The sequence below is a fragment of the Peromyscus eremicus genome, chromosome 2 (assembly GCF_949786415.1).
Source record: "Peromyscus eremicus chromosome 2, PerEre_H2_v1, whole genome shotgun sequence".
Classification (NCBI taxonomy): domain Eukaryota; kingdom Metazoa; phylum Chordata; class Mammalia; order Rodentia; family Cricetidae; genus Peromyscus; species Peromyscus eremicus.
The window spans coordinates 12759407-12779756 of record NC_081417.1 but is presented as its reverse complement, the minus strand read 5'-3'; the positions used below and the strand labels follow the sequence as shown (position 1 = coordinate 12779756).

Genomic DNA, 20350 nt, shown 5'->3' with positions numbered 1-20350 from the left:
ATGTTATATACCATGTGTTAAAGCAGCAATTCTCACACCTGGGTGTCTTACAAACCACATGGAAGACTGTTGACATGGTTCTTGATCAGAAGAATGAGAGTAGGGCCCATGCATCTTCATGAGGACTAGACCTTGGAAAGGAAAGCCCTGGAAAAAATATTTCCTGAAGCCAGATTAGCTTTGTCATCTCCTTTAAATCCCATGATTAGAGTAACTAACCCATGTTTAAAGAATAAATGAGTCAGAACGTCTGCATACCTAGGATATGGACTGGAGACAGCCTACTGTTGATTGTAATGTACAGAATGCCTTTCTAAATTTCGAAGCATAGCTTGGTCTGCTCATTTATACTAAGGAACTATCATGTTGCCCATGACATGACAGATTTTCAGGCAGTTTACTCTTTCACTTGAATATGGCACTCTAGATTCCCCAGAGTAAGTAAACACATATATTTTGGAAAGGGGGATGAAAAACGGAAAGGGGTACATAGAGAATATGGCAGGATTGAATGGGTTTAACAAAATAAGCTGTAAGGAGATGGATGATATGAGTTGGCCAAGGTTCTGGATGTTGCTTCAAATCTTCAACCACCTGGGTTAAGACTTGACAAGTTATTAAGATGAAAAGGAAAGAGCTGGGACAATACTTCCTTTTGATAAAGTAATTGCCTTCAAGCACAAGGACCTGAGTTCAATAGAATCCTAGAATCCATGTATAAAGAAGGCAAGCATGGTGGTTCCTACTTAAAACCCCATCATTGGATAGTCAGAGACAGGCAGATTCCTCAGATTTACTCTCCAGAGAGTTCTAGATGAGTGGGTCCTAGGCCAGTAAATAGACTATGTCTCAAAAGAAAAGGATGGATATCATCAGAATCCATACCTGAAATTGTCCTCTAACCTCCACACACAGGCACACATGTGTGTACCAGTACACAAATGCACACACACACACACACACACACACACACACACACACACACACACATTGAAGGGGAAACAACTGTAGAAGAAATGGACTATCTTTTCAATTAGTCTGGCTCAAACATGTGTGGTGGTATTTTACTTGTACTGAAATGTGATTTTAATTGTATGTTAATAAATAAAGTTGCCTGGGGGTCAGAGCTATTAGAGCCACAGCAAGAGCGTGGCGGTGGTGGCGCACGCCTTTAATCCCAGCACTTGGTAGACAGAGCTAGGTAGATCTCTGTGTGTTCAAGGATTCAGCCAACATTGGAGACACATGTCTTTAATCTCAATATCATAGAGGACCTGGAGGGCTGTACATACAGGCAGTGACGAAGCAGTCATGTGTTTGGGTTTACAACCAATAAGAAGGCAGAACAGACAGTCTATATAAAGACGAACAGACAGGAAGTAGGCCCTTTTTGGAGAGTTCTCTTGGCTGAAGCAGGAACGGTAAGGCTCTTAGCTCTGACCTCTTGGCTTTCTTCTCTGAATCGGCTCTGTGTTTCTTATTTAATAAGATGGTTGGTTACATCTACAAACCTGTCTGAAGGAGGTTGATTCATAGTTGACTGAAGGCTATGAAAACATCTTTAATACAAAATATGAGTTACCTGACACATTTTAATACATTTTGAGCAAAGAGTTAATGACTTGATAAACGTTCTAGGTTGCCTAGGAAATAATAATATGAACGTGTAAATGAATGAAAAAATAAAAGAAAAACTAGAACAGAGCAAAAAGCCAGACATTTCTTGGATTTCCTCAACTGAGTGAAGAACGGGATTCTCTAAACCCACACAAATATTTGAATCCAAGACAAGACATTTTGTAAATACTCCCCCCCACGACAAGTGGCTATAGCTCTCCATCAGTGAAACACAGTGAGCTTTCTGAGCACATGAGCTGGCTGCACACCGAGAAAGACCAAGCATTGACTGTAAGACCTGTGTTGCAATGATTGACAAGAAAGATAACTTTGAAAACATTACAAATCTCAGGAGCAGGACTTTGAAGTGTGGCTTCTCCTGCCAGAATTCCCAAGATCACTAAGAGTCATACTGTGCTGTGTAAAAATGGCCATGTACGAATTGCATTGAATTTGATTAAAATGTGAAGAATTTTTAATGAATAGATGCAATGATTGTTAAAGAGTCCTAGTCAGTATTGTCCACATTTAAAGATCAGGGCAAACAGAGAGAGAAAGAAAGGACATGGAGTTGAGTGGGTGGGGGTAGAGAGGATCTGCGAGGATTCGAGGGAGGAGAAAGTGTGATAAAAAATATATAAAATTTTATGGTTAAAAAAAAAAGACCAGGGAAAAAAGAAATGAGTTCTTGAAAATTGTATTTTAACTAAAATTCTTTGAGAAACAGTCACAGATAGTCAAGTAAACTGGAACAATTTGGTAGTCTCAACAATGTGTTCCCCTGAAAGATTCTCTGAAAAGAAAAGCGTGCTGCAGAGTTCTTCTTGCACCCTGTGACCGGATAATAAAGGGTAACTTCGGATGGGAGAATATGATGACCCTTTAAACAGGTTTGGGGGGTGTCAAGATGTCTTGGGGTTAAAATGCTTACTGCCAAGCCTGATGACCTCAGTTTGAGCCCTAGAACTGACACAGTAGAAGAGAAGCAATTCCCACAAGTTGTCCTCTTGGTATGGTAAATGCACTCCCCACACACCAATAAATAGATAAATAATGAAAAGATTTAAACCACAATATTCTACATTATTTCCATAATTAATTCATTTGTAAAATATATGACTAAAAGTCTTTCACACATGCTGGGTTTTGAATTATATTCAGAGACAAAATAATTACCTTCTGAAATATAGATACAACTAAAAGACCTCCCCCAATAAAAAACTGGTATTAATCCTATCCCAGCTCCATTATCTCTAAACTGTGGAGTAACACCTCCACTTTGAGTTAATTGGGATTTGGGGTAACAAAGAAAAAGATCCTGAATAAGCAAAGCTCCTTGTGTTCCACTGCATGATATTCCAAATGTCTTTTGCTTATTGCTTCGGATGCTCTGCACATGCCCACTCACTGCGAGGGATACCTGGAGAATGGGTTCAGATGGAAGCTGCCTCTTGGCCTCAGAATGGAGGTACCAGGTTCACAGCCCTTTTTAGGGTAGCCAGCTCACAATGAGTGGACAATATGGAAACATCAATACCATTGCCTTGACTTTGGGGAGGACTCCGAAGGGTCATACCAGGTTCAGAACACCTGAGACCTTCAATTGAAAATAACTGAATCCTTCTGCAGCTTCCCTTTTATGTGCTCACCTAAAAGCATTGTGTCCTGACTTCCCTTCATGATCAACCCCACTTCACACAGCCCTTCATCCCAGGAGAGCTGAACCTGGAAAAATCAGCAATCTTTCTAAACGACTCTTTATAGAGAATTAAATAGATCAAAAACTCAGGCCTCTTTAACCAGGTTGGAATATGAGATTCAGGACTGCCCATAACTTTAAGTTATTATTGCCTCAAGAATGAACTATCTGAGCTAGCCCACTCTCTTCTTCCTATTGGAATTACTTCATTCATTACCTAGATATGTAGGAGTGGTATTGCTATAATTAACGAGGCAGTTCCACGTAGTTTATCGGGTAATTAAAGAAGGTTTATTCTAGGGGTAACTTATAACCAATAAAGGGTCGATTATAGGATCCTGGAGAGATGAGGTACAGTCCAGCATGGTTCTCTGGGGAACTCTGAGTTGGTCTGCAAATCCAGCCTGCAGGACCATGAGGAACTAAGACGGTGAACACATATGCGTCTCAGATCTTAAGGGGTCTCCTCTTGGCCACACCCCAGGGGCAGGTCATAGGCAGGTGTGGCAGTTACTTGCTGCCACACTAGGGGCAGTGTTTCAAGGTCAAAGCTGGAACAGCTACTCACTACAGGGTGGCATTACACCCCTGGGCCCTAAATTCTCCAGGGACTGAGCATGAAGAAATCCTAGATTCATCCTGTAAACAGCTGAAATCTCAAACCAGATGGTAAAACACCACAGTTGTCTGACTATTCCCCTGAGAAGGCCATTTCTCAAACCGACCCTAGACAAGAAGGCGGACAGTGCAAGTTTTGTATGTTGGAACACAGGCTGTCTTTCCCCTGCAAGCTCCTAAGTGAGGGTCCAGCAGATACCTGGGCCTCTTCAAGTCTCTCTCCAGGTACATGGAAAGAAGGCAGGATATGTCTTCTCTTCTGTTATGATCATGCCCTTGTATAGCTTTTCTTGTATCCCCTATTGTCAGTTAGTACTATTGTGTAATTTCTCTTTTTTTCTCCAATTTTTATAGATAACAATTGGAGACTTATGTAGAACTATTGCAGTATAGCAATGTTGGCCAAAAATGAGCAAATTCTGTTTGGTTCTAGTTATAGCCTTTTTAGGTATCAGAAAGGTTCATGGCCAGCTAGAGATGAGGATAACCCCCATAATGAAGAAGACCATTGGAAAACATAGATATTTTACATTATGATTCATAACAGTAGCAAAATTACAGTTATGAAGTGGAAACAAAAATAACTTCATCGTTGGGGTCACCACAACATGATGACTGTATTAAAGGGTTGCAGCGTTAGGGAGGTTGAGAACTACTGTCCTAGATGGAAGAGCGTTACCTTAACTCAGCTTCCTTGGAGCCATATCTTCCTGCCCCATGCAGGCTCTATTGCGGTCTCAGGATCCTGAGGCCTGAGTAGCCAGAGCTGCACCTCAATTTAGACAGTTTTAATCCAGAATGGTCTGATGCCTTCTTTTAATCAGAATGGCTTGTTTTGCCCTGAAAAAGTAAGCCCACTGCTCTGGAGACCAGGGGAGCACATACCTTATGCCTTCTGACCCCGATTTCACAAATCTCTCCTCATCCCAGGAGAGGCTACCCCTTAACTGGAACTGCAGAACATTGTGGGATCCATCTTGGACCCTGGCACATGGAAAGTGAAGGCCTAAACGGGACCCATCCTGAGCTACCAAGGGTCATTGGGTGTTTCCTGGGACAATAGCTCAGCTTTATGTATAGCTTCACTCATATGCATTGATTCAGGAAGATCTGTACCAGTCTAGCAAGGTTAGCAAGGGGCCTGCTGTGCAATCCACACACTTTTCAGATTGAAAAATTGGAACTTGGGGCTAACTAAAGAGAATTAATTTTTTTCTGGTAAAAAATTGTATAAGGGAATATAAGTTAAATCACAGCAACTCACATATTTAATAAAATCATCTGTTTAAAAGAAAAGATAGAAGCTTGTGCAGAAATTCCTAGAAATAATGGCCAGCCTAATTATGAGCATGAGCTGAATCTTGAAGCTTAAAATCTCCTTTAACAAAAGGTTAGAGAGAGAAGCTCTATTCAGGGGCTGAGAAGGGGAGGTAGGGAAGCTGTTATAGGCAAGGCAACTGATGGTCTGGAATGTGAAGTCTGTCCTTTAAGCCGAGGAGGGAAGCTGCATGCAGACTGTCCATGCAAAGGTAACTAAGCTGTGCCCACAATGCCCAAGGACAGTTTAGCATTCTTGGGACCATGTGCATGGGCTGCTCCTCTTCTGAAATGTCAGTTCTACCCCTCTGGGAAACAGGAAAGCATTTTAATGACAAAAAATCCATTCAATAGGCATATGTTCCTCAGAGGCCTGTGAGGGCATATTTACTGGAGGCCAAATAAGAACAAGTCACAGCTTAAGAAGGAACCATCACTTCCTTGTGGTGCTCAGATATTGTGAGTGGTGGAACCCTTGAGTCCTGAGGAGCAGGAGGAATTGGACTGAAAAGTATTCACGGTCTGTATTTTGCTATGTAGCTATACAAATAAAGAACTAGTCACTCCTTTGAGTAAATCTTCCCATCAAACTAAGAAGAGATGTGAGTTTTACCCATGCCGATTTTTGAGTGCCTTGAAATTATGCCTTTAATTCTGTATATGATCATGTGTCACCTAAGGATGCTAAGCAACATTTCTGAGTTAGCGATTTCTCACAGAACCACTAACCCTTAAAAGGCTCACTGCTTCTGGAGATGTGGGGACTGCTGAAGGACCCCAAAAACTGCTCTAAACACAAAAATCTCTTTCTCAAAGGACCCATCCTGACAACAGGTCACGTAAACCGCCTGCTGAGCTCCGTAGACTTCCTTTGTTCACAGGGAAGCAATCTACTTTAACACCAACACTGCAGCACAGAACACTCTGGGAAGTCAAGGTCCACAGGGTGCATTTCTAGGGCTCAATAATGCTTCTGGAGAGCCAGAGCAGCCCCCATGCCATCTCTGTAGGATATGTTCATAAAGTAGTGGCTTCTTAGGTGTCATTTTGTGAACTCCGTGGATTTAGCCAAACATCTCTAGGCTCTAGTTATTGTCGTTCCAGCAGGTAATTTGTGCTGGGAGTAACAGTAATTTAATGTTATTAATGAAAATAAAGGCTAATTGGGAAAAAACAAACATTTAAAATATGGAGCACTCACAGATGAATTGTATTTCTGTTTCTTTTATCTACTATAAAGGATAGGTAACACTTTGGTTGCAATAATCAGGCAAAAGTCCAGTCAAACACATCTAGCATTGTATCTTGTTGAACATACCTGCAATCCTTCAATGGCCAGTTTAAGGATCGAAGGTGTCAATTTGGAGGCTTGTTTGAAGGAAAAATTACTCCAGTCTATAATTAAAATGAAACCATTTATCTGCAGCTCAGGATCTTCGATGAGGACTTCCAGGGACAGCAGAATGGCACGAAGGATGTCTGTGAAGGAGTTCCTATGTTCGGAACAGAAAGGAGAGTGTGTGTGAGTCTAGAGAGTTGACAGACGGCACACTGTGTGTGGTGACTGCTGTCCTCACCCCGCGTCCCCATGAATCCTGCATGCAGACTCACAGAGGTTCTATATGCAGAATGAATGAAAATAATTTGCTAAACATCCTGGAACAATGCTTCAAGGTGGCCAGGATGGGTGCTTCCCTTTGATTTGGTCACAACAGCATCTTGGACTTAATGAAATGTTATTCTTCTGCATCTCATGGCTCTCTGTACTGCTTCCACTGCATCACCATTCACACCTTGCAGAAACATAGCCCTGCCCCCACACTCTGATACAGGAGCTGGGCTACAAACCTGGCAGTATCTTCAGTACCTAGGCATTCAATGAATCATTGATGAGCAAATGGAGTTAAACCTCAATCACAGGTGCTTATTTGGATTAAATATCTTTTATTTCTTTTCTATGCTAGAACCTTGTAGAGAGTATAAAATAAACGCCCATGCTATTCTTGCTATGTTTTTAGTTTTGATTCATGGGTAGCAAAAAATAAAGCAGGAAGACGAGTTTATTTTCATCTAAGGCCTACAGGTTGTGATTCAGAAGGGAAATCACTTTGAGTACATCAGTAACTATGACAACAGGCAGATGAATACAAACTAGGGTGATAGTTCTCCAGGGCTGTACATAAGCCTCCACATCACAGGTCCAAATAACAGCTGACTTCCATTTAAATGTTTTCAGACATGATAAAATGATGACATAGGCACTTGCAAATGAGGTGAACTGAAAATCTAATGTGTTACAAGATTTTTATAATCAGTGTCTGATGAGCGAGAAGATCTAAGCCTGGATGTCAAGTGTTTGTAAATTCTATGACTTCCTTCAGACCTTGATAAAAACCAGAAGCTTGGTTATGTGAAGTCAGTGTCAAAGAACTGGATTCCTAAGATGATCAATCTGGTTCTGAACCCTAACCATAATGCTTGCAGAATAGAGTTTGAGCACCTACAATTGAATACACCCCTATTACAAGCTCAGAGTTTTGTTTCATGTTTGAAGTTATGTTAGTGTGCCCTGTCTCTACTTTCAAAGATAATAGTTGGAGGGGGTTGGAAATGAGCTACATGAGTTGAGAGAGATTGATACCATTTGCTCAGTCTGGGAAGGGTGTATGAAGAGAACATGGCTTGGGACAAACCTTAAGTGAACAGGCTTTGTGTAGATAATTCAAATAATGAAGAATGAGGTATTTTAGGACTAAAGAGAGAATAAAAATAAACAGCCCACTCTGTTTCTGCCCTTCATGAAAGTTCTGTTTCTCTGATACTGAGCTAAAATGTTCCTTCCTCAATATACCCACTTAGATTAGACCTGATATATGGGGATGGGTAAGTGCTCAGAGCTACCCACATCATACACTTTCAGCTGTGCAAACATGATGCTCATGGACCTGTATGACCTCTGGATGGAAAGAGTTGCTCTGGATGCTCTTCTTATCATTAGTGTTTTCTTTAAAAAAAAAAAAAAACAGCCTATTTTAGAGATGCTGTGGTCTTAGAGACTTAGGATCAGTTTTCATGGAATTGTTTTTGCTGTGGCTTGGATTTCAGTTTACATTGTCACCAGGCAACTTACTCAAGTCAGAAACACACCTTTGTCTTGTGAAGAAATATTGATTTAAGAGGAACATGGAACCAAAACTATGTGTTTAGGTGATTTCAAATGGCAATATAAAAATACCCAATGGCAGGAAATGACCATTGGGGAACCAGGGAATCTGAACTTGGATAAACTTTCTTAACAAGAGCAAATCTAGAAATAGAACCAGGGCTGAGAATCTGAGTCTTACATCAACCCTGTATACGATATTAAAAATAAAGGGAGGAGAATTAAAAAAAATAATGAAAGGGGAAAATATCAAGACAGGATGGTTTAATAAAAAAGAAGAGACTGTTCTAATGAAGGAAAAACTGTATTTCTATATCACTGACCCCAAATTCTCATGTCCAACCTACTCATTAAGGACATAGTTCCTTGTCTATGTGATTTGCCTCGATTCATGGCATGTAGACAGACCAAAAATGTTGCCATTTTTAGCCTTGTTCTTCAAGGAGCTGACATGCCATCGTGTTCTCTTTTCCTTTTACTAATGTCCTGGTCAAACCATACCACAACTGGAGTGATAGACTGAGAATGAGATGCACACAGGACAAGAAAACCCAGCTGGCTGGCTGGCAGGTCTCCCATAGGAAGCAGAGAGGCCGGTCTCAACCTTGCCTAGGTAAACTCCCCACAGACGGAAGAGCAGAAATAAACAACTGCTTTTTAAACTACTGGGTGTTGGTATGGTTTGCGATGTGTCAATAACTGTCCAAGACAAGAGGGTGGTTTTAAAAGCCAAGGCAACAGCAAAGTTAAGGAGAATGGGGAAGGAGAAATAACCAACATGTTCCCAAGTCGATCTTGTTGTGGTTTAGTTGTTTACTTGATTGATTTTCTGTGACTGGGTCCCACTATGAATCCCAGAATGGCCTCAAATTCCCAATCTGACTATCTCTGTCTCCCAAGTGCTGGGAATATGGGTGTGAACCACCATTTCCAGCAACAGAGTACTTCCTGAGGGAGTTTTCAGAGAACACTTTAGTTGATGGTTGAAGATAGAAATTGGTAATGAAAAAAATAATAAATATATTTATTAAATTAACTATTCTCTACCTTATTACCTTACTTCTTAAGTAAGAGATGAATCTTTTCCCATAGCATATTCACTTGTGTCCACTTCTAACAAAGACCAGAATTTAGAGCAGGCATCGGCAGGAAGGACAATGGTCCATACATGAGATGATTCCAGGAGTCAAGTAAAAGCATTGTGGACTAGTTTCCCTTCCTAACATTCACGTGCTTCACTTTTTTTTTTTTTTTTTTTTTTTTTTTTTGGTTTTTCGAGACAGGGTCTCTCTGTGTAGCTTTGTGCTTTTCCTGGAACTCTCTTTGTAGACCAGGCTGGCCTTGAACTCACAGAGATCCGCCTACCTCTGCCTCCTGAGTGCTGGGATTAAAGGCATGAGCCACCACTGACTGGCACATGCTTCACTTTTATAGATGACCTGATGGGTGGGGAGATGGCAGATAGAACAGTGTGATGAGGCTTCATTGTCACTGGAGTGTGGCCTTGCCACTTACCTTAGCTGGAAATACACCCTCCACTTCCTGACTACTTGGCTTCCTCATTTAAATTTCCCCTTCCTCTTTCCTTTTTGTAATATGCTTCACTTGTGAAATACTCCTAGCTGTTTGGAATTTAAAGTAGCCATCAAACTAAATAATTTATGTAGATAATCCACTCCGGAGGATTTGGAGCAGAACTGCCTGCTCTATCAGTACTGGCTGGACATGGCGATTGCTGTCTGAAGAGCAGAGGAGAGTCACTGCACAGCAGAGAAATCTGGGGACACAGCTGGAGCCAGGAGACCAAGGGCGGTATCGCCAGAAAGAAATTACAAAGTGTTTTTTCTTGCTATGATGTTAAAAATGGTACTTTATTTCTAGAACTGTCCTCCCCCACTCATACTGTCAGACCAATAATGAGGAAAACACTAAACACCTTTCACCTGATGGGCATTCCCCGAAACAGATGACCAGTATTTCTCACAATTGTGAAGTATGTCAAAGCACAAGGAAATTCTGAGCGATTGTCACAGTCAGAAGGACTCAAAGGAAACATGACATCTAAATGTAACATGATCTCCTGAGCGAGATCTTGAGACAGAAGATCCAGTGGTAAAAACTGAGGCAATCTAAATGATGTGCAGAACACAGTGAATGGTAGCAGCTGAATCTGGTTCCATGGTTGTGACAAATACTGCAGACTAAGACATTAATCCAGACAACCCAGTTGCATGCAGCACAAAAAGTGACTCTGTGGCACCCTCAGCATGATTTTTCAGCCTAAAATTGTTACAAATACAGTTATTTTTAATAAAACAGGCCTGCAGGAGCTTGTGGCATGTCACCATGAGTCTTCATGCTCTGATAAGGTTCCTAGGCAAACCAAAATGGCCATTAACAATTCAACTGAAGGCAAAAAGCCATTTTCAGAGTATCTTCACCAGATGAACTGATGTAGACATGGATTGTTTAACTCTAATAACCCAGAGGAAAAAGATTCTTTTTTGCCTGCAATCACAATTAGATCAGAATATTTTAGCATGTGTTTCAGAATGAAATAACAGATGAAAATTGGTATTTACATTTCATTCATTCTTTTCATAATTTGCATAGCCTTTGAATTGTCAGAGTTTAGTGTGAAATTTTTAACCTCCTCATATGAAAGCACCATGTGAACTGTAAATTGCCAGTGAAATGTGAGGAATTATCCTAAAAGGGGAAACCTTTGAAATTTCCCCATAAGGATTTCAATTAACTAGGACTCAGCAGTGGGTTTTTAATGGTACTTCATCATCATACTGAGACCACCTAGAGACCATGAATACAGCTCATTTTAAGGTTCTCTTGTTGTGTTTATAGTTTTATTGTTGCTTAACATCACCATTTAAGACTTTAAAATCTATCACAAGTGAGGGATGAAATAGTGTAAAATAGCGGTTACCAGTTAGAAGATGTTGAGCTTTCAAAAACTGACTCATTTGTCTTGACATTGTAGAAGATTCTAAGACTTCACTCCCAAGACTTGACTCAAATAAGAAAAAGAGGTCATATGTGAGCAGATGACCATATTAGAGGCATAATGGGATTGTAAATAATCCTTGTTCTCAGGAAGAATGGGAGAGAACTTCTCAGCTAGTCCACAACAGCAGTGCATATTCCTGCAGTAATTTTTCTGTTGTAGCAAGAAGTCATTAATATTTGGAATTAAAGCTCTCTTGTAAATTTTAATACTTACTGAATAATGTGACTAAATGTCTATGAACGTTTTCCTTAAGAATTTTAAAGGTCACAATAAACCACTGAGTAATGTCAAACATGGTTTTTTATCCAGGTACCTATGTCTTAGTCACAGTTCTAGAAACATTTATTTATGCACTCTTCCATATTTTGTCATTCCATTTAAGATTCCCTTCAGATTAACCACTATCCTAACTGACAGTGATGCCTCAGAAAACCAAGAGAGGACATACTCAATGGAGCTCCTCTGATTTGGCCTCCAGGCCAACATGAACCCTGTCTGATATGATGGCAAATTGGACTGGACTCTAGGGATGTGCCTCTATCACTTCTCACACGTGCAAACACCCACAGAGAATGATGTTCAGCAAGAGGCAGCTTCTTGCTTCTTCATGGGGAAGCTTCTTTTTTTGTGAAAGCATTTGGCAAGGAGAAATGTGCAATAGATATTTTTGAATGGGAAAGCATCCATACTGATGAGGTGTGGGGATACCCTTCCTGGTCACCATGTTCAGCGTGGAAACAATGGGAAGTATGCAAAACTCAAGTGAACTTGTTTCTTCCTCTCTTAGGTCCAAGAGTCTTTGGGAAATGGTCTGGAGTTCAGGTGACACACTCTCTTAAGGAGGTTCTAACAATTCCTATGTGATTTGACAACATCATTGATCCATGTGTTATTGTCTTCCTAGACCTATTCATCCTTACTCTTCAGTGTGACAGTGAAAAGTAAAAATGTTTGAGCTCTAAAAACATTAGTGTTGAGAAGTTTGCTAACAAAACAATTTGGCTTCCCTGTAGCAGGGTTAATATAAACACAAGTTTAATCTTAAATTTACTCTCTTAAATTTTAGTTAGAAACTCAAACTTTCCTGAAGAAGAGACGAGACCAGAAGGCAGAATCCTAGCTTCTGCCCCACAATCTGATAGGATGATCTCTCAAAAGGATACAGAGAGGAAGGGAAGAAGTAAGGAGGAAGTGAGGAGGGGGCACACCACGGAAACAAAGAAAACTTTACAAATAAATTTCATTTCTTTTAGTTTCATATTATTTTGGTAAGTATAGAAAACTTTTGAATTTGTGTTAGCATAAGGATAAGATTCCTTGTAACACCAGAATAATTCATTGCTTGTTGATATGAATAATTGCAGTATGAGAAACCTGGCCTTCACTGCCACAGTCTCAGGCGGGATCATGTCTTGAACACTATGGAGCATCTTACAGAACACAATGCCAAGCTCCAGAATGTGGAGTTGAAGAAAAGAGACAGGCTAGTGTTCTATCTACTTTCTTAATTTGGGGTTCAGTTCAGATTACAGAAGTCTGATGTAGCATGTGTGTGGTTTAGGAAAAGAATTAGTCAGTGCTGAAGTTGTCTGTGTGAAGCATGAGTGCAGTCCTTTGCCACAACCCAACCACTGTTTTCTGAAGACAGAACACAACCTAATCTGGTAACAGGGCCCTGGTTTTGAAATAGTGCAGATATAAGAGGCAATACAGGAATTCTGAAGATGGGAAGGAAACGGGAGGGGGATGTTACTGGGGAGGAGGCTGTGCAGTCCAGACGAAAGGAAGCTATGATAAATAACATCAAGGATATTTGAAAAGTCCATAGGGAAACATTTTATAAGCTTATGTAAAAATATGTATTGAACAAAACCCCTAGCACCTGGCATGAGAAGCCTCTTTTTAAATGGTTGGTCAATGTTGGGGAAGTGTCCAAGAGACTCCCACAACAACATATAGGCGTTATTGTTGTCCTTGCTTGCCTCCCAGAGGGTGGAGGGGAGGCTGTATTGCTGAAGATACTGAATACTCTGGACACAGAATTCGGAGGACTCAAAATGTAACTGGCCTAGAAGCCCCTCCATGAAGACTAGCTCCTGTGGTCCTGGAAGGTTATGTGCAAGCTGCGAAGATGGGAAAGCAACTGATAATCACACCCATCTTTAAAGCCCGTGAACTACAGCAATGACCAGCTTGGCAAGGTATCCTTAATCATACAGTAGTGGTACTATTATTATACAACATGTGTCTAACTGGACTTAAGGCCCATTAGATGTGAGGGAATTTATGGCAGGTATTGTAAACCCAGACAACTATCTATGGCTGGAGGGGTCATAGACCTTAGAGGAGAACCTACTACAACCATTTTCCTAAACCAATAACATTCTAAATGTATTCCAAACACTTACACTTATACTCACAGATGTAACCCATCCCATTCTATTCAAAAATGCTGGCTGGCTTGATTTTGGGCAGGTCTTATTCAGGCAACCAAAGCCACTGTGAATTCATGAATGTGGTGACCCTGTGGCTCTCAGCCCTCATTAAAGAAGCTTCTTGTTGTAGCAGACACAGGCTACTATGGAGAGCCATGATGGGTGGTGGTGGGGAAATGCAGATAATGAGGGTTGCTGTGAACTGAAGGGTGGACCAGTCCTAAGCCAGTGCAGCTCTCAGATCTCATCAAGGAAGCTTCTTTGTGCAGTGGATGGAGGTTAACACGGAAACTCATAACTGGTCAAAGTGCAAGGAATAAGTGACCATGGGGTACTTAGTCAAAAATGTAACATCTACATCACACCCCTCCCCAAGGCTCGAGGACCATAGAGGAAAAGGAGGTGGAAAGATTATAAAATCCAGAGATCATGGAGGACCAAAGCAAAGCAGTGTCTTCTGGCTATGACAGGACCACTTCACTCACCAACTCATAGCACCTGAGGTTGCCTATACAAAACCCACACAAGACCAAGCCAGTCAACATTCTAGGATAGAGCAGGAAGAAGGGTTCATGAACTTCCAGCTCTAAGGAGCTATGGGTACTTGATAGTTTCTGGGGGAGAGTCAGTTTTCCTGAAGTGTGTGGTTTGCCCCGTACCAAGAAAAATATGAACAACACTAATTGGAGTTGATGGGTCATTGAATTTAAAAAAGACATGAAATTGGAAGGTGAAGAGATAGTGGTGTATCTGGGAGGAGTTAAAGGGAGGTTCTGAGAATGAATATGGTAAAAATATATATAGTATGTGTGAACTTTCAAAATAATAAAAATATGTCAATGCAAATAGTGAGTGACCATGGGGTGCCTACCTTCAACGAGTACATCTACACCTAAAACTCAAAGAATGTTAGAGGAAAACAAGACCCAGAGGACCAGTCTGCCTCTATCTAGATAATGTTTCCTAGGCACGACAAGAAAAGTCACTGGTGGTCTCTTTGATTTTGTTTACAGAACAAGAATACAAATAGTGTATTTTGTGTGTGTGTGTGTGTGTGTGTGTGTGTGTGTGTGTGTGTGTACACTTAAGTGCACAATAATTTCACTTATGGTTAATTCTTTTTTGGTTTAAACAAAGATTAAGTTGAATAAAAAAAACAAAAACAAAACCAATATTTCATCACATTTGGTCCCAGTCTTCCAAACCTTTCTAGAATTTCAGAGAAGGAACTCAGTGTGTTTGCCCACTTACTTCAACCATCAGTCCAGTGCATGATTAGCCAGCACATGGAGCCTCTGATTCAATAGTCCAATTCATGGTTAGTCAATGTCTTCTCTTTCTTTTTTTCTTTTTTTTAAATAAAAACCCTTTTTCATATAATACATTCTGATCATCGTTTCCTTTCCCTGAATTGCTCCCAAATCCTCCCCACCTTCCCACTCACCCAACTCCATGCCCTTTCTTTCTCTCTCTCTCTTTAGGAAACAAATAGGCAAACAAAAACTACAAACAAACCAGAATGTTTTTTAAAAAGAAGAAACATGCATACACACGCACAACAAACAAAAAACAAACCCATAAAAACACAAAATAGGAAATCATAACATACAAGCAAAAGACCTCCATAAGACCACGAATGCCCAAACAGAGCAATCTGAGATAAGATTGGAAAACCTAAAACTGTATAAGGGATCAGAAAGCCTCTGTTCAAAGATGTAGTGAATATCTATTTTGTGGATGATGTAAGGGATTAAAGGAGTGTTTTTCTGTTTTGTCTAATACATGGAAACCAATAGGAGATGTTCAATAAATGGGCATGGAGGGTGACAAGGTCACAAAAGTATGCTTGGAGTTCGGAAGATTAGATTCAAGTCCTGGGTACTCCTCCTAGGCTTGGTAAGTCTCTCTCTAACTTAGCTTCATCTCTGAGGAAAGATCATGGCACCCAACTCCCTAATACTGATAAAATGAGACAAAACACGTGAAGCCATCATGAAGTGACTGGCTCAGAATCATACATAGAAGATGCTAATGCTCATGATGGCTTTTACTTTTTCATGAAGAAGTACAGAATCAGACAGAAAGTACTAGGGGTTTGCAATCTGCTTGGGGTCTAAAAAAGAAGAGCTCACTTCAGTCTGGGTGTTTTCAGAAAATCTTTAACTGTTCCATGAGGAACAGGAAGGTTTAGATGTTGCAAGATATTCGATCACACTGTGAACCCCAAGTTTGCATTTGTGTTAATTAAATAAAATTAACCTTGGGACAGGAGGCTGCATTAACAATTAGTTGGCAGAAAGTAATTATAGAGCCTCAGAGGGCAAGAGAGAGAGAGAGAGAGAGAGAGAGAGAGAGAGAGAGAGAGAGAGAGAGAGAGAGAGGGAGAGAGAGAGACATAGGAAGTAGTAGGGTGGGGTTTGGAGTGGTGCAAGTTCTTCTTTGGTTTGGCAAAGCAGAAGCATGGGTCATCCCTGGATGCCAGCAAGGAGAGTGGATTAGCTAGCTGCTACTCAGCCTCTGAGCTCACAGGTTTTCACCCCAGCCTTTGCATCTCGAATCTTAATCATAGTTAGTAGAATAGAGATGTAGTTATAGGTACCTTTAGTGGCAGCAGTAGGGCCAGTGCCTGCAAGAGCACAATTCTCTCCAGGCAGCTGCTAGCAGACCAGTAACTGAGGAGCTACAGTTGTTGGCTAAAATAAGGCACAGCCACTGTGCTGAAGTTAAAACAACATTTAGACACCAGAATTGAAAAGCAAAAAACAGAAAGGGACATGTAAACAAGCATAAATTGAAAACATCACTCCATGTTTGGAAGAAGGGCATGGTTCCGTGGTGTGGGGCCAGGGAAACAATTATGAAAATGAGTCAGAAAAGTGCTGTGGTCCACCTTCATTCTGCCTGCTGGGACAGCTCATGAGTACATGATGAGAAAGGCAATGAAAGCAGCTGGACCCGGAGAGATCCAGATGTTCAGCTGGGACTCGAGTAGGAGCAGGCTCTAGAAGCAAGCCTAGGTAGAAGGAGGTGGCTGCCATACAAGGGAATAAGAATGAAAGGAAATGGTAGATGTAAGAAACTGGAGGGACAGTCCCCAGGACTCCCTATACAGAGAGAAACATGGTGGATCTCCAGGAGGTACAAAGTGAGTCAGAATGGCTGCAGCACACTATGTTACTGTTAGTGTTAACATTCCTGTCAGATGAATGAAAGCCGCCACAAGCGGGCAATGTGTCTTCAGGTGAGACTATTTATTGTCCTTCTTGCACCATAAGTATGTCTGCCTCTCTAGGCTACTCTGTGAGCTCTAGCCTAGTTGGGAGCCTTGCATATTTCCCTCTTAATCTTAGGCAATCACCATCTCTCTCACATAGTAGAAGCTCAGTTAATGATTGCTAGTGATGGAAGGAGGGAAGACAAGTCCAGCAACATCCCCACATATTTCGAGACACTGAAAACAGACCAAGCCCACTCTGAACTCACTGGCAGGTGCGTTCTCATAATTCAGTGCCTTCCATGCTTATGACTGATGCCCACTGTGTGTCTTTTCATAATTCAGTGCCTTCCATGCTTATGACTGATGCCCACTGTGTGTCTTTTCATAATTTAGTGCCTTCCATGCTTATGACTGATGCCCACTGTGTGTCTTCTCATAATTCAGTGCCTTCCATGCTTATGACTGATGCCCACTGTGTGTCTTCCAGTGCTTTTCCCACCCAGGGTCAGATGAATGGAGAGTGACATGCTACTGAGCGCCATGGATGCAAGCAGAAGAAAGACACAAAGTCTTTCAGGTTTGCTTTTGCATTTGCTGCTTTCTTTTTTGTTTTTGTTTGTTTGTTGTTGTTGTTGTTGTTCTTAGTTGGTCGTTCCCAAACCCTTGCATTCAGGTGACCCTCTCATCTCGGTCTCTCGAGTAGCCAAGACTACATGCATGTGCCACCTCCCTTGGCTCAGATTTGACTTTGATTTAAGTAAAGGCCATACTTGCATGTGCATAAGGTTTGTGTGTGGGTGAGTTAAGTCAATGAGGAAACAATACTATAGAACAGTTAATAATGAATCTTGGTGTACATTTACAGACAGAAAGGCTGGTATGACATAGCATTTTGTTTAATGAGAAAGAACTAGTCCCCCAAAGACCTCCTAATGACACTTGAAATGAAACTGAGGATGGGGGTTACCTCACTCAGCAATCTTTATTGAGCAGGGAGAATAAAAAAATTAAAATAAAAATAAACTTCAATGGAAGTGAGCATTCTATCCATTACTGAACAAGGATGGAAAATTAATTTCATGCTTGTCTATTTTGGTAACTCCCTTGAATGAGGAGTATCAGAAAAGTAAGGATTAGGAAGAATGTCAAGAATGCAGATGAGCACTTAATATAGTTAAATAAGCACTGTTTTTAGTTCTTCTGTTCTGGCATCTCTGTCTCCAACGAGAGCTTCTCAAACTAAGGCTTTCCTACATTCATTATCCAAAAGCACATGGCCATTCTCCAAGTTCCCCAGCCTTTCTGTACAATGACTGAGTAATTTCACAGTGGAGAGCTTGCTCATCCTTCACCTCCCCACACACACCACCTTTAGGTTGATATGCTTATGTACTGATATCCCACAAAACTTTGATTAGCATTAGATATACAGCTAATATCATACCACCAGGTCAGGGTCACAGACATTACCATCTCTCTCTCATGTGGGCACTGGTAGAATTCAGTGTGCCTTACAGGTTTTGAACTGTGTTTATGACAATGTACCAGTCACTCCTTGAAATGGATATTCCTTTTCCTGAGTTGATCTGACTCAGAACCATAAAATCACTTTCATGTTAGGAACTTCATGTGAGAAGGCATGTGAGGAAAACATCTCTCTGATGGTGCCGCAGTGCTTTGAATGACTCTACACTTGGATCCTCTTCCCTCTCCGTGATACTCTACAGTCACTTGCAACCAGAAAATAGCTTTTCAAAGTAACCAACTCTGAAAATAATGCGCAGACTGTCATGGAAGACACACCCAAATGAGATGAGAATATACCATAGCTCATAATTTTAATTAGTTTAGAACAATGCCTACTGACAACAAAACTCCAAAATTTTGTGCTTAATAAAGAGATCAATATATTCTGGAAGAATCACAAGATCTAAAAATCCAAGGGAAACCCAGGTTCTGAAATTATCCGTCTATAACTGAAAATCTGAGCCTTCCAAACTGAGTAATTCCCACCATAAGGATAAGGACAGACTGAACTTAGAAACTCCATCATCTGATTAAAGTTTATAAAATTAGCTTATCATTTCTGTTTTTAAAAAAATCTAGTGTAGCTGAAAGTTTTCCTGTGTCATGTATGGCCCACAGTCAGGAAAAATCTCTCTCACCGGCTTGTCCTGCAGCTGCTCAGGCCCAAGTAAACATATAGAAGCTTATATTATTTACGAACCGTATGGCCATTAGCTCAAGCTTATTTCTGACTAGCTCTTATTTTTAAACTAACTCATAATTCTTATCTATGTTTAGCCACGTGGCTTGGTACCTCCTTGCAGTTCTTCCTTCACATCTTGCTTCCTCTGTGTCTGGCTGGCAATTCCTCACTCTACCCTTCCTCTTCCCAGAATTCTCCTCATATCCTTACCCTGCCTATACTTCCTGCCTGACTACTGGCCAACCAGCGTTTTATTTATCAACCAACCAGAGCAACACATTCATAGCATACAGAATGACATCACCCATCAATTTAGCCTTGGGGCTGGAGAAATGGCTCAGGAGTTAGAAGCACTTATAGCTCTTCCTGAGGACCCAGTTCATTTCCCAGCACCCTTAGCAGGTGGCTTACAACTTCCTGTAACTTCAGTTCCAAAGGATCCAAAGACCTCTGTTGGCCTCGGCAGGCACTTGAACACATGTGGTGCACACACATATACATAAATAAAATTTATTTTACTGATGGGCAGTGGTGGTGCCCTTCTTTAATCTCAGCACTCAGGAGACAGAGACAGATGGATTTCTGTGAGTTTGAGGCCAGCCTGGTCTACAGAAGTAGTTCCAGAATAGCCAGAGCTACACAAAGAAACCCTGTCTCAAAAAAACCAAAATAAATAAATGAATAGATACATAGATAGATGAAATCTGATCAAGCCATGGAATCAGCAGCAATCAATTAAATTCACGAGAGACAGCAAGGAGAAGCCACAGTGCATTATTTACATCACAAGGCTAGCTTCACAATCTTCATTTATGGGAATACAATTTGTTTGTAAGCTGCTGATTTCTACCTGCTGTCACTCTTCAATGACTGCGTCTTCTTCAGGACACCTCAACTGGATCTTAGAAGTTGAGGGATTCAAGGCTGGTGTGACCCTTACAGCTCTCACACCCAGGGAGATTCTGGTCTCTGAGTACACTGTTTTCATGGGTAAGGCACCAGGAAGAAAGTCTGATGGGAAGAATCCTTTGTCTAGATCATTTCTACTGCTTA

At 41.0% G+C, this 20350-nt stretch overlaps 1 protein-coding gene across 1 annotated transcript in view; it reads right to left on the bottom strand.

Moving 5' to 3' along the window:
• Positions 1 to 20350, bottom strand: part of Clvs1 (clavesin 1) — a 179515-nt gene that overhangs the window by 93272 nt on the left and 65893 nt on the right. Inside the window, exon 2 of the mRNA XM_059253834.1 lies at positions 6570 to 6744. Within this exon, the coding sequence (XP_059109817.1) occupies positions 6570 to 6744 (175 nt within the window). The remainder of the gene's footprint in view (positions 1 to 6569; positions 6745 to 20350) is intronic.